The following is a 15,626-nucleotide window of genomic DNA, read 5'->3' as shown; positions in this document are numbered from 1 at the left end:
TATATGGATGAAAGGCACAACGTAAATACAAGCTCGGTACCTTTGTTCTCTCCATTGTTAGCCTCCCCTACTGCCTACAATACTCATGCCAGAGTCCCTAACCCTGTCCTCTGCATTTTGGCAGTGTCCCCCTGCACTTCTGCCAGCCTCTGTGGGCGCTTTGGGCGTAAGCACTCACAGCCTCTCCATCCCCTCCTGAGCCGGCAGCCCTGCGTGGGTCTGTCCACGGCCGGGGCTTTGCAGTCCCCTGGACCCAGGAAGGGACAGGCTGGTCCAGCAGCCATGCTAGGGCATCTGCTGCAGGTCTCCAAGGAAGGACCCTCACTGCCAGGTGTCTGAACACTTTCATGGGTAGGAGGGGACGAGCCTCACTCAGGCAGGACCCAGACAGCAGTGTGTTTTGGGGTCTGCACAGCCTGACTAGGAGCAGGTCACAAACAGTCCCTGGTACCTCAAGCACTCACAAGGTGTGGGGGAAAGAGGGAGAAAGGCTGAAAAGCCTAAGGACAGAGGGTGATGATTTACTGCAGCCCCTGGTGGCTGAGATAACAAGGTCTCTAAAGAAGCTACAGGGCAATGGAAATGGGCAGAAGGCACGACAACTTCTGGAAGGTGCTGGAAAAGCTGTTTCTTTGGCAAAGTCCTGCTGCTGCTTCCTTCCTACCTGCCACCACCTCTGCCTGCTCCTCTGCCCCTTTACTTTTCTCTCACTGTGCCTACATCTCCTCTCTGTTTCTGCACTGCTCTGCAGCATACGTGCGCACGTCTCCCAGCCTCCTTCCCTGCTGCTGCCTTTCCCCACATCCCCGTTTGTCCTTTGCCATTGTCCTGGCTCACAGCAAGGAGGGAATATGAAAGCGACAGTGACCTTTTCTGAAGCAGCCTTTGAAAAAAGAAGATGTTCCCTGAGAAGAGAAAGGAAGAGGGGCTGGGCAATCTGGAGGAAAAACAGGGAGGGAAACATTAATGAAGCAACATTCAGCAACCAAACAGGCTCCCGCGGCATCAAATATGAAAAGGTTTTGCTCTTCAAGGGGAAGGAATGCTAGAAATATGAAATATTCATGAGTGCCAGGTGTGGGCTCTGAAAGGCCTTTTCTCTTCCCCACTCACCTCATGAGGAGGCCAGGGCAAAGGAGGAAATGAAACAGCATCAGCTGTGGGCATCCAAGGAAGGATCCTCATCGAAATGATGCTCAGATAATGCTTCCCTGCTACTCACCCATGGCCTTAGGCAAGGAGTGGGGAAGGGTGCTCAATGGGAGCTCGCCAGTAAGGCTACTCCTGGTAGGATACCCTGCAGGAGCAAAGCCATGAGCACAACAGAGTTGCGCTCACTGCTCCAACACAGCAGTGGGCATCAGAGGTAAAGTACATCTCAGGGATGAGAAGTAGCAGGAGGGTGAGAGGAGTGCTTGGTAGCAAGCTGTCAGAGGGAAGCACAGGGCTGAGCAAAGCCAAAAGATGAAGCAAAGTCACTGAACTCCCTCCTGGGTTCAGGCAAAGCAAATCCTCTTGCCTTGCCTCGGCGGCATCCAGAGGCTGTTCCTGACAAACCCTGCAGATGCTACAGTGACCACAGGTCCCTCCAGACACTTGCCATCAACCCTGATTAGCCTGGCTGTCACAGCTAAGCAGAATTGCCCAGCATGTGCCAGCCCCGGGGAAAGTGTGGCGGTGGCAGTGAGCAGGGCTGGGGAGGAGGTGAGCTCTAGGCAGCTGGAGCCAGCCGTGCAGTGCAGGTGTGCCCAGTGGCTTACCACCACCTCCCTCTGCTCCTGCTTGGCGTCACACTGCGCTTTGCCTTCTCTCTGCCTGCCTCTTTCCAAGAGTGAGGACGAACAGCTGAGCTGATTCACTACCTAGCACTAATCACCCCATGAACTGAAGGGGGGACTGGCTCAGGAGATGGTGAGAAACCCTTTTTTTTCTGGTTTCTTATATCTCACCCACCTCTGAGGCTTTCGAGTCCTCTCCAGCTCTACAGCGAGGGACAAAGCTAATGTATGTGGAGTCAAAAGGAGATAGCAGTTTGAGGCATTATTTCCCTTGCTTAGAGTAAAACAGATGGAAGAGAACATAATTGTCAGCACCCATCTTATCTGCATCATGGGCCAAGCTACCAATTGTCATTTTAACTGGAGCAAAAGCAAATCTCTTCCCCATCAGCACTTGTGACTGTAGCTGGCAGGACATTTTGCAGAACGCAGAGATGGAAGCGTCATTCTGTCTTTCAGCCAGGCCGCTTGTCCAAGCGTGCCTTCTTTCCTTCCTCCCCTGCCCCAGGACACATGGCAGCCCACCCAGCTACCGTGGGGTTGGCAGGATTTTCCTGTGTGTATTCCTTTATGGGAATTTTCAGAACTGAGGAACCATTCCAGCACATAGATTGTATTTGTGCAGAAAGCAGAGAGATGCACCTTTTTTTGCAGTCAACCCCTGTAGTTAAAATAATCTCAGTTTGTGTGCACAGTGCAAGCTGGTGCTCCAACTTGTGCCCTCCTCGCTGATCTCTTGCCGATCCGAGGCTTAGCTGTCATTTCACACATTGCATTTATTTACATCAGCTAAGATGTGGGGCCAAACTACTGCAAAGAGAAAACAATCAGCTGTGTGTGCAACAGCAGATGCACTGCCAAGTTCACCTTTATTATAACCCACAGCTTCCCTCGCCACTCAGATCTTTTTCCCTTTGCTGCATTCCTCTTAACTGAGGCCTCTTCTGCAAACACACATGCAAACAAGAGGAGCTCGGCTGGAACAGCTGGTGTACAGCTCCAGATGCCTTCTCCTCAAGCTGCAAAGCCAGCCTCACTCACATTGCACACCGTCCCCCCCTGCTTTGTACCAATACAAGAGAGAGCATGTCAAGGTGGCTGGGCTGACCCGAACTAAATGAATCCTATGGAAAAACAGGTCCAGTTGACAGTACAAGGTAGTGAGAAATCTTAAGTCAGCTCTGTTGCTAAGGAAAAGCTGTCCCAAACACAAATGTGAAACACAGGCCTCGTTCAGAGGCAAGCAAAGTCTTTCCATTGATCTCTCTGTCAGGTTCCTGGTGCATTTGTAGGATACGTTTAGGGTTGGGGGCTTTGCACTTGCAGGTTGTCAGCATGATCCACAGTTTAGGAGTGCCACTAAGTTCCTCGCCAACACCCCACTCTTGCCTTTCCAACAAGCAAAGCTTTCTAGCATCTCTGACTGGCTCAGACACCTCACCTCACTCAGTCTGTTGATGACCTAACCTCAAATTATCCAAATCTTCACCACTCCTCAGCTTCACCACAGAAACTATCAAAGCAACACATTTCCAGTACATATAAAGCTTCAGCCGGTACAAAAACTTGTTGTGCATTTTCTTAGTAGCATGGGCACGTCAAGCCTCACCTCAGTGCAATGACTTCCCTTAGGATACTGAACCAAATTCAAACATTAAGTGTCCTCAGTCCTTACATTCAAAATACTCCCCAGTTTAAGCCTGAGGCAGCCAAAAGAGAGACTAACACTCCAGGAAAAAACTCTCGGTCAGAGCTTCACCCTGCTGGGACAACAGAGCTCTCCAGAGTAGGCTTAAAGCGTGATGAGGTAAGAGAAAGAGCTCTTTCAAGCTTGCTCCAAGGCTGTTGAAACTATTCCCTTGGCATTCAGGGACCAGCACAGACCTCACTGCTTTTTACTCTGAGAGCAAGACGCCTACCTTAGGTGGATCAGATCAGGGCAACATAAGTATCAAAAAGAAAAGGAAAAAGAGGAAAAAATACACTACTTACAACACACCCCAAAACACACTCAGCTAAAACAACCACCAAAAAAAGACTACAAATGAAACCCAAGACATGCTGTTTTACTTGGGGGAAAGATGAGAAGAGAAACACAGGGCGCTGCATAGCCACAGTGCTCAGCACACCGCTGAAGGAGGCTCAGGTGCCAGAGTCAGAGCTGAACCTCGATATTCTGAATCCCTCAGAGCTTTCCTTCCTACCTGCCCATCAAATGTCATATGCACGTCAAGGAAATAGGCCCCTCCTAGTGAGACTTAGCATACAGAAATGTCGGTACCCTTGAAAATTATAATTCCCTTTAGCATAGTATATAGTAATAAGTCCCATGGATCCCTGGTCTGGCTCACACCACAAGTAGTTATTGCCTTTCTTTGCTGGAGACCTGCAGTAAATCCTACAGAGAAACAGGCTCAGCTTCCAGCACAGGGTAGTGAAGATCTCTTCATAGAAGACTTTTTTTTTTTTTTTTAAGTGAATAACAAGATGTCAAAAGCAGAAAAAAAAAACACTTTGAAGAATGCTATGAGAAATATACACCAGGGTCATGGAAAATTATGTTCTCACCAGATCATGAATAACACCAAAAATGAACTGTGGCTTGAAGCGTCAGACTATAGTTGCACCTTCCAGGTCTTTCACAGAAGATGGGTGGTCTGAACAGCAGTCCTAGGCTCTAATATTTTGCAGCTTTGTCCAAGATGTACAAGACCCAGTGCACAAAATTGTTCCTCCCTGCTGAGCTGGAGCCTCACCAGCCCTACAGAGGGACCAGAAATCAGAGCCACGCCAGGTGGAGCTGCCAGGTACTTTCAAGAAGCAAGCCCACAGGCGAGGCCTCCTAATTGCAGACCTGAGCCCAGGGTTACAGTGGCCTCAAGAATAAGATCAAAATCCAGAGTATTTACCTCGACACCTCTGGAAAAGTGCTGACATCTCTGGAAAAAGAGGGGCCTCATCCAAGCTTTGCTGTGATCCAAAAAGGAGATACCCCAGCTCTGCAGCAGGCTGCGCCCTATTAGGGATGCCGTGAGCTCAGCTAAGGTCCATGGGTAGCAACAGAAAGCTCATCCACCATAGGCACCCACATTCAGTATGTGCCACCGTAGTGTGGTTGGCAGCCACATAATCTGTGACATGAGCAGAAACGGATGGGCAAAGGTCTCAGTCAGGAGGCCCCTTCTTCGCTCTCTCTCCCCATTAACCCCTTGCAAGCTTTGGGCTGTTAAGTAACCTTGTCTTGGAGAGTGACACCAGGTGTCAGATTATTTCTTAGAGAGGTGTCTCTCTGGGGGATTGCTGTCGTTCTGTTCTTTTTTCTAATACTGAACATCTAATAAGCAACACCTACTACCACCTGCTACTGTTGTTCATTCACTGATCATCTCATTTTTTCCCCATTTATCACTGCAATGATGACTGCATTCACTTTCAGTGAAAACTCTATTAAAAACACACAGCACCAGCTTTTCTTTCAGAATTGCAGGGGTCACCCAACACCAGGGACAAAAGGTAACTCCACTGCCGTGGCTGCAAGCCACTTGCCTCTGTTCTATAAATACCCTTAAGTTCTTTACAAATCTCTAGTGCTGTGTAAGTAGGACAGAATAATGCAAAATATTATGTAAAACAGTGTTAATGCAACTTCTGGTTAAGATTTAAGGGAGGTGATTTTCCTCTTGCTGTCACTAGTATGAATCGTGTTTCTTTCTACTGCAGGCAGTGATGTGACGTTAGGTGAAACGTGTGTGAAGAGGAGAATCGGGCCCAAAATACACAAAGATTGAGAAATGTAAGGTTACGATTGCAAATTGCCCAGCCCACGCACACAAAGTGTAATTTGCATTAGTGTAATATGACATTATCTTTCACCCCATAATACACTGTCATTATTGCTCACATTTCCATGGTATCCATTGCTTGATAGGTCCCATGGGACAGATTTTGCAAAACAGCTCAGCTCCCATTTAGGCAGCAAAATACGTGGCTGGGCTTTCGAGAGCACTGTGTACACTGGAGGCTGAGCTTGTTTGAACAGGCAGCAGAATTGTCACAATGGGAGCTGCAAGGCGCTGAGCATTTTTAAAATTCTGGCTGTGCAAGTTCCCCTAGAGGAGAAGTGAAAAATGAAGATTCCAGCGAAGGTCTCTTTACGATTGGGTTTTGGTTTGGTTTTTGTTTTTTCCAGGCTTGCTTTACTTCCAATAACACAAACTCCAAAGTGCTGTTGCTAACTCTGGTGATTTTTATCAGGAGTCTTGGGATGCATGGCATAAACCTTCAGGCGTGAAATCTTGCTATGACCTGACAATCTCGGATCACAGTAAAAAAAAAAAAAAAAAAAAAAAAAAAAAAGATAAGTTTCTATTCCTCGCTGCTATAGGGGGAAAAAGAGGACTACAAGATCTGAATCGCAGGTCTAAAGGTCTGAAAGCCATGGGAAAAATAAAAATAATCTGTGATTTTTTTCCTTTTTCAAATCTCATGGTTTTAAACCCATCTGACAACCTACAAGCATACAATTTGTGACTTTTGAATACTTGTTTATAAAAAAAAGTGAAATCCAGCAGACTGGTTCAGAGAGGGAAAGATGACTTTCTCCCATGATCCGTGACTGCAAAAAAAAGGGATGAAGCAACATATGGTACAAAACAAGGCATTACCAGGTCTACATTTCCTGTACTTCAGTATTTCCCAGCTCCCTACCATGATGCTACACTAACACAGGGATATAATTTTCTTTTTGTTTTGTTTTCTCCCAAATTTACTTTGATTACCCATTTAAACATGTGGCAATATATTGCACACTGTGGAGTGCACATGAAAAACAGCACTGAGATCAGACAACAAGTAAATAAAATTGGAGCCTGTTTTCAGTGACCGAACACTTCCTCTAGCACTACAAGATGTGGGTCTGTTACAGCTTGGTTTGTTAAAAAGCCCCAGAGAAGCATTGATTTGCAAACCCATCCAGCATATTTATCTGAGTCAATAGACTTTCTTTACACTAGTCCTCACCCTTGTTTTGGTTTCCTCCTCTTCTCTTCCTCCCTCCAACCCCACTTTCTCCACATTTTCCTACACACAGAGGTGCATCTTGCATTCAGATTCTGTCCCTGGAAAACCCTGATGCTTGCTTCTTGCTCATTTCTCCTTCGAGACCCACTCCTTCTCTGCTCTCCTCTCTACTGATCCTCACACTGCTCTGCTCCCCCTCACACTGCTTCCCTGTGTCCTGAACACGCCTGTTTGATTCAGGGCTTGACTGACTTGATAAAGAATGGCACATACAGGAAAGCGCAGCTCTGAGTTACATTTCCATCTCCGATCTGCCCCCCTCTCTGATTAAAGGCATCCTTTAACGGTCCTCTCCAGGCATAAATCACATTGCTCTCTTTGCTCCACTTGGCTAGGAGATTGGGTTGGGAAGGGAGGATACAGATGAACTCAACCTTGGTGGACAAGTCCATTCCCTGTTGGCTTTTCTCCATCCTTTCACTGCCCGCCTGCCTGGGAGAGAAAGCCGGCGGCTTTGTCTTCGAATGCATTTGAGCCATGCATAGCCTGACCAGGGAGTGAAAAGGGCTTTTTGACCTCTTAATTTTTGTGTATGGGTGCTGTGAGACTGTGGCTGTGTGTGGATAAATCTGTGCATGTACACATTTGCACATGGCTGCAAGTATGATTTGTGTGTCACAGATGTGATAACAAATATTTACATAGCTGCTTATACAAAGAACTATGGATAGGGTAAGTTTAAATTTTGGAAAATACAATATCAGAGTTTCAGGTATCACTTCACAAATAAAGACATGAGGGGAAAAAATGTACTTCCAAAAGAGTCAAATGGAAGAGTACATTTTTGAAATGGAATAAATGCTGGCAGGGAACAAGCAAGCAACAGTTCTTTTTCAGAAAGACTGAGGCATCTGAAGCAAAGACCCTATGGAGGGGTCTTAGAAGAGGAATCTCATAACCCCTTTGCATTTCCAACTGCTACAGCAGGACAGTGTCTGTCAAATGCACTTGCTTTTTATCTGAACTAGCTGTAAATGAGACTGTTTTACAGCCTGATATATCTCAAGTCAGAAGTTAATTTCACACAGCCTTGTCAGTGAAATTAGTTCTTCAAAAACACGTTTGAAGAAGTGAATGTCATCACTTTTTCCCTGTGCCAAGTGTGGGGTTCATAGCCAGACCACTTTGTCTTAGGCACTGTCACAGAACCCAACACAGGTAGCTCAGTGTGGAATACAGATTTAAGGCAGGCATATAAATGCAAAACATCTGCCTTTCCCAGCTGTGTCAGACTATTTTTATATTCATACTTTGGCCTAGGGAGATGAATGCAGGACTAAGAGTTAGGAGATGTCAGTTGTATTCTTGAGTCTGCTGGTGAAACCCATTAGGTCTCACTCACATGATCTGAAACATGAAAAAGAGTAAACTAACAAACCTTGGTTTATATCTTTGAGATCTGTAGAAGAAAAGTAGAAAAGTCCAGACCAAGACTTTTACCAGCAAAAAAATGCGATTTCATTGAAATGGAACCACTTCAGTGTTGTGAGTTATTGAAACATCATTTAGCAAAAGGAAAAGGAGGACAAGAGGAGTGGAAAGCATTTTCACACTAGAATGGCATGGTTGATGTTGATTTTTAATCTCCTTTGTCATGACAAAGTATAGGGAAAAAAATCAAAAAGCCAAACAAACCACCTAAGATTAGGCAGAATAAAACCACATTAAAACGGATAGGAAATGCCTATTCTTGTTCTGAGAAAAAACACATTTAGAAAGAGCAGAACTTCCCACAAATCCAAAATTCTATTTCCTGCACTGCTAGCAATAAGAATATAACATTATATTTCTAAGGCCTATACCTCCACATCAGTATTACTGCACTTACACACCAAGCATTAGTACATGTATACACTCTCTATTCAATAAAGTTGCTATGCAACACTCTGCAACAGACTCCTTCACTTCCGTACAGTGTGCTCAGCTGAAGTAATCTGCTTCCAAATGATGAATCAGTTACTAAATTGTAAGTGGAAACTGGAAGACATCAAACATAATGCAAGGACTCTTGTTTGCGTAAGACCAATGTGACAAGAAAGAGTAAACTGAAGAAACATTTTCTGCTCCAACGTCAAAAAAACATAACAGAAGCGAAAGAAATTCAAATTATGAGAAATTACCACAGACTCCTTGCTGAAAAGCCGGCAGAAATAAAACAAAACCAGCCTCCCCCCAAAACCTTGTACCTTGCCATGAGAAGTGATAAAAGAGCTAGCAGAAGCAGCAACATTTCACCTAGCAACCTGCCACAGAATCACAAAAGGATGATAATAACAAATGGGTGTGGAATTTCACCCCAAGCCTAGGACACAGACATGCCCAGAGCAGAAAGCAACTACCTCCAAGAGAGACCTGGAGGGTATTTTTTTCCTCTTTACACTTGTTTGGTGACTTGCAGGGCTTGTTGCACCATCTCACTGCCATGGAATTGAATCACATGGTAATAGGACCAGAACAATCTCTAAAATTTTGTTTCATGCATTTTCAAACAAAACCCCAAAAGGCAGTGTTCCCAGGGCTGCAGTCAGGAATGCAAGAGATAAGTAGGAAAGCTAATGAAAGTGTGATATGTATTACAAAACTAGCAAGTCTCATTTTTTCTCTAGTACATGCAAGATGACACGCAAATGGAGGAATGATCAGGCAGGGCAAAGATTTCTTCATCCAGAAGTGAAATCCAAAACAGTCAGTAGCACATCCTGCTGAGAATTGCAAGAAACACAATCAGTTGCTGATAACCGGCAGCTAAAGATCAGCCCTAACCCTGCAGTAAAGAGGTTTGAAACCTAGAAGTGTCTCCATGTGAGATCTCATCCCTTGGACAATCTCATTTTACCTACTTTACTTGCACAGTGCCTCTTACTTGATTTGGGGCTGGAAGGACTTCCTGTGGCAGTGAATTTTACAGCCTAATTACAAACTGGGTGGACAACTTCTTCCTTAATGGACATTTGCCACTTTTTGGTTATACTAGATGTCCTTTTCTTATTCTGTCACGATTCAGGTAGGAAAGCCTATGCATCCTTTACACTATATGTAATGAGTATGGCACACACAAATAGCACTTATCAGCTCCTTGTGGGATATTGTTTCAAAGCTTCACAAGTCTCACTGTAAGGAAGGGCTTTCAGTAACATGTTAGGAATGAACACAGGTAAGCAGAATTTAGATATATCCACTTTCGGCATTTAAACTTCAGCCTTGCCCACCTGCCAAGAATATAAAATAAGTTTATTTAACTTATTTAACAGGTGACACTTTTTCCTCTACCACATTGCTACTGTTCCCTTAGAGTCACTCTGAATTTCCTCCCTTCTGATCTCTGGCATCGCTTCTTCTTTTGCTTCATGTAGTACAAAATTTCTCTCAAATTTCTCCAGAAATTTTTCACTTCAATATGTGGACATCTCAAAAGCTGGCTGATTATTAGAGCATTACTGTTCTTTGGGCACTAAATAATCTACCCAGACAGACCACTTCAGCACTCCTCCGCTCATGCAGTAATCACTCAGGTTCCTAATCACTTCATCCGTGCTCCTGATAATAATCTGCCATTATTCAGTCCACACGGTCAGACTCCTCTCTGAAAATTGGTCCCTACCTGCATGTCCACATGGAAACCTTTGAAACAGCCACCGGTGAACACTGGGCCACATTGTCCCACAGCAGCTTTCTGAACATGGACAAATATCTGCCTTTGGGATTAACTCCCCTGCGCCTCCCCAAATATCTTATGCTCCCACAAAGACCTCAGTCTCCCTCTACCCTTCTGCTGTCTTATTTCCTACTTTCTTTGCTAGCAATTGCAACACCTCCAGCTTAGTATCATCAGTACATCTCACTAATAGACTTTTCTCTTGCTTCAGATCAGTAATGAAGAACTTTAAAAAGACATTAAGAAAAGATTTGTGGCCAAAGGTCCTATTAATTATGTTTGCTTTACCCCACTAGGCACCTTCTTCCAACGCAGCTCATTCCCATTTATCACAAGCCTTTGTTTACAGCCTCTTCACCAGTTTTCAACCCTTAAGACAGTGCTTCCTCTCCCAGGGAATCCAATTTTTTTTTTTTTTTTTAAATTAATGGCAGCATGTTTTTCTTCAAAACATTCTCTGCATATAACCACAGATTCATGTAGCAAGAAAGATACATAAAGATTTAACCATAGAGTAGAAATCAAAACAGCATCAATTTCATACAGGTAGAATTTCATGCTGATAAAAGAAGCAGACAGACAGCATCCCGGCCAGGACAGTCAGGGGAAATTCAACAGCCTGTGCTCTGTAAAGGTCAGGTGAGATGATGGAAAGCATCCCTGGTGCGTCTGCATGGACAGAGTGGGTCCCTGGTGGGCCAGTTCTGATGCCACTCTCACTGCTCCTCCCCAGGGCAGCTCCTGCTGGCAGAGGAGCGACTCCGGCTGTTCTGGGAGATAAATAGGAATAAAACAAGGCCTCGACTTTTTGTCAGTCAAGCTTTGCTCCTGACTGCTGGTGTCCAGCAATTAACATGACAGACATCTGCAGCAGTCAACTGGATATTGTTCAAGGTGTTCTCACTTGCCACCAAGGTTAAGTCTACCTGATAACAGGGATCATCCTTAAAGTGGTCTTCAAGCACAGAGTCACAGGACTCCTTATGAAGCAGGAGGAAAGGGAGCTGCATAACATGAGAATGGTGCTGCCCTCACACAGCGAGCTGTATGCTTCCTGGAAGAGGCAAACCTGCCATGCACGACATCCAGGCCACCTCCTCACCACCACGGTGCATGCCCGCAGCCAGGACTGTGGCTGGCTCCCAGCCCTCTCCTCTCCGGAGAAGGGCCAGAGAGATGGAGACAGGCTGGGGCAGTTCCTCCAAAATGTTCTTAGCTCCCATTTTTATCACCCCATGATGGGCCTGTTACATGCCTAGATGTGCACTCAGTGCCCAAACCTCTGCCATATTCAGCACACAGGACTGTGCCTCAGTGCCTCCATCACAGCTTTCAGCACCCTCCATCCCTAGCTATTGCTCAGATGTAAAAATACACCAGGGAAGAGAGACAAGACCCCTTTCTAGAAGGGCTTTGCATAGGTCCAAAGATCCTGAAATCTGCCTCCATAGCACGTTCAAGCAATAGGTGGCACCATGAAAGTGACTTTGGCACAAGGAAAAAAATGATGCAGACTGGGAAGTCAACTGTGCAAACTTCCTCAGATTTGGAAAAGAAAACTGAGCATCTGAGCTCAAGAGAAGGATTAGGAGAGCTCTGGCAAGATTTTAGCTGCTGCAGATAGCCTGATTAGGGAGATTATAGGGAAAAGCAAAGAGACTTCCTGCCATTCTGCAAGACAGAATGACTTGCGGAAGAAACGCCTGAAGTCTCACAGGCCTGCATGTGGCAGCTGCTGCCTTTGCACAGGGAATAGTCAGAAACATTAGAGTGACACAACGGACTGAGTTCAGTGCTCTTCCAATCCCTTGATCCCAACGGCACATAACCCGCCCACCAGTTCACCTCCATCCACCTAGATACAACCACTGCAAAGCCTGAGCCACCTCTATTGATGTTTCCAGCAGTTAACAACAAGCAGGCAACATCTGCTTACTCGCTCCAGTGTTTCAGGGAGAACACTGACTTGAGGCGAAAAAAAAAAAAAAAAAAAAAAAAGGAGAGGCAAAGGACAGGAAGAAGAGGGAAGAAACAGTTCAGCACCAATAAAAACTGCAAAGTACAGCAAAGAAGCTTGTCTTGTCCCCATCCTCTGAGGAGGAAGGAAGCAAGGGTTATGGAGGGGCCACCTCCACTATGGGAGCAGCATGTGTGTTTGGCATGTGCCCCAGGGCTGCAGCTCACATCCCAGGGCTGCAGCACCAAGCTGGGGACTGCATCTCAGACCTGAACAGCCCCAGTGAGCAGCAGTTCAGCTGCTGACGGATCCAGGATCACACACAGCCCCGGCAGCCCCATGCCCAGCAGCGCTCATACACACACGCCAGCTCATAGGGGCGCAGAAGTCAGCACAGAAGAGGAAGTACAAAGCACAGGGTGAAGAGGAGAGAAAAAATAGCCAGTGCTACACGCCCCTAAGCTGTAAATGCGTGAAAATTTTTCAGATGAGAGGATCTAGAAGACTGTGTGAAAGCCTGAGCAAACCAATTCTCCCTGGTTCTCTCAGCTTGCCCCTCTCCAGACCTCACACACATCCCTTTTTGAGGCTGCAGACGCTATTGAACCTGTGAAGTCCTTCAGTAAGAGCAAGAAAAAACCCTTTCCTGCACATTGTTCAGCTTCAGCTCCTGAGCCATCAGCGTGGCCCTGCGCAAAGGATGACCAGGTCAGGTATATGGGGAGACTGTAGTTTTTCTGCCCATCCAATGACACCTCTTGGACCCATGATGGTGAAAAGCCTGCACACACCGTGCAGCAGCCGCCACTCAGTTTGCACCTGAACCCCACCTGGAGAACATCACCACACAGAGCCTTACTGATCACGCACTCCCCACAATCCAAGCTGAGCAGGTTGTGAGAGGGAAGCATGACTTACTAGGCACACGGTTGATAGCTTTCAGGGGTCTCAGGACACGGACAGTACGGATTGCAGATAAGTTGATGTTTTGGAGATCCAGGGAGTACTCTACCATCCTGCAGAAGAGAAGAGAGAGAGAAAGAAAAAGAAAGTTTAAAAGAATCCAGAATTTTAGTTTGAGCCACAGAGTCGAAATTTCTTCATTGAAGGGTTTCTGGAAGTCATGGGGATGAAGCCTGAGTCTTTGGGAGCAAAGCTGAAGCCTCTGGGAGCCCTCCAGGAGCAGGACCAGACCCTACGGCTCCCTTAGCAGAAAACACAGCTTGCCCACAGCAAGGCAGTGAGTGCTGAGAGCACGCCATGTGGAGCTGCGATAACACTTCGCTGCTGCAGGGGAAGGAGCTGCATGAAGATGCCCTGATAAGGAGCATGCACTCCTGGCGAGAGCACGCACGTGGGGTGGACCTTTCCCACGAGGCCAGGAGGAGTAGGGGGCTCTGTAGCCAGTTTTGCTGAGCATTACCTGCAGTGCAGTGGGATGCTCCCTGTGTTCCCCTCATCTCACAATGCAGGATGAGGTCCCTGGAGGTGGCTTCAGCTAACCTGTTATACCTCATGTAGAAGCAAACTCTGTACTTGAAGTGGTAACTGCTTTGGCTAGGTGGGAAGGCTTCTCCAATAGCTGTGAATCACTCCTCTCTGACAGAAACCAAAAGGGGAAAAACCTAATTTTAGGACGTGTGCTAGACCTTAGCTTTCCTAACCCAACACTACACTCGCTAAATAACATCAAAGTGCAAATAGCTATGACTAATGCATTGGCTTTGCTGCAAAAGCAGCAGGTACAGGTAAAAAAAAAGTGACCTGGCCCAGCATCCCTTAGTCCAGTACTCCTCACCTCACCCAGTATGGCAAATGTCCAGTAACTTGACTGCCTCTTGGAAAGCATGGTGAGAAACTGGGTTATACTAACCATTTACCCTGGCCAGGAATTTCCACCTGAGGATCTCAAATAATTTTGCGTGTTTTAGTGAACACAGGTGCATGAGGCCTCCAGGAAGACATGGGCTGTTGTCACCAGCTTCCCCAGGGTGACCCTGATGTGCAGAAGCATCAAGAGGATGACAAAGTTGGCAGGTGAAACAGCAGCAGAGTCAGGACAGGAACTCCTCCTCCTGAGTCTCTTCTCAGATGTGAATAATAAATCTACAAAAAGCTCCCTTTTTCCTTGGCCTTTCAACATGCTTAAGAGAATGGAGACGGATCAGAGGACACAGCCTTTTGTTCCTGCACCCTTTCTCAAACCAAACCCATTATAATTTATATAGGAAGACACACAAGTCCATAATTCAGCAACCTAAAGTTCACCCAAATCCCTCTGCCCAGGAACCACTGAGGAGTGAATCAGAGAGCCTAAGTGCGACATTGCGAGGCAAATGGGGTACAACCAGTCCATAAGAAACACCAGGGAGAGCGAAACTTGAATGACAACGACTGATCCTCCTACCGATTGCCCTCTTCACTCAAAAGGACCTTGAAGAGCAAATGTCTAGTAATCTGTCTACACCTTTCACAAAGGGGACTTGTCAGAGTGATAGATTTTTAAACGCAATTTGGTAAACCTGTCGAAGTGTTGTGATTATTCTCTCTCATGCTCTCTTTCTTTCTCTCCCTCATTCCTTTCACTCTGTTCTCTCATGCACTTTTAGAGTAATTGCATGAAATAATTCTTCCTCTAAAATGCAGTGGCATTCATTTACCTCCCTGGAGCTGTCAGTTCCACATACACTGAGTGCAGAAAGAGAGAGCAGGGATTTCATATAGATAATCAAAATAGGCACAACTCCAAAAAAATACAACACAAAAAAAAATCCACCCCAAACCAAGCAGCAATACTTAGACACCCTACAGAAAGCATTAGTGATAGACAGAGACTTGGGATCCAGTCAGATTAAATTGAGAAGCGGGTATGAAAGGAGGAAGAACACATGTAGAAATAAATGCACAGACACGACTACAGAGCATCACACAAAGGACGTACCTGCGTGCTGCAAATGAACACAGTGCAAAAGGCCTTGAGTAAGCACTGATAAGCTTTGCTCCAAAAGCAAGATTCCCTCATCAGCATGTTGTCACTCCAGAATTAGACAGACTTGCTGAAACTTTGGAGCTATGGTTATGGGCAAAGCACTGTATGAACATAGCTGTACTGCTCCCAGGATGTGGACCAACATCTCTTCACAGCACAGAGACTTGA

At 45.9% G+C, this 15,626-nt stretch overlaps 1 protein-coding gene across 2 annotated transcripts in view; it reads right to left on the bottom strand.

Annotated features, from left to right (window-relative positions):
- CACNA1I (calcium voltage-gated channel subunit alpha1 I) overlaps window positions 1-15,626 on the bottom strand; it is a 158,799-nt gene that overhangs the window by 58,617 nt on the left and 84,556 nt on the right. For both annotated transcript variants that reach the window (XM_086469345.1, XM_086469351.1), the window contains exon 4: window positions 13,388-13,485. In XM_086469345.1, the coding sequence (XP_086325471.1) occupies window positions 13,388-13,485 (98 nt within the window). The remainder of the gene's footprint in view (window positions 1-13,387; window positions 13,486-15,626) is intronic.

The sequence above is a fragment of the Leptosomus discolor genome, chromosome 1, assembly GCF_034619465.1.
Source record: "Leptosomus discolor isolate bLepDis1 chromosome 1, bLepDis1.hap2, whole genome shotgun sequence".
NCBI lineage: Eukaryota > Metazoa > Chordata > Aves > Leptosomiformes > Leptosomidae > Leptosomus > Leptosomus discolor.
Note: the sequence above shows the minus strand (reverse complement) of the source record. Positions and strands in the feature narration are given on the sequence as shown.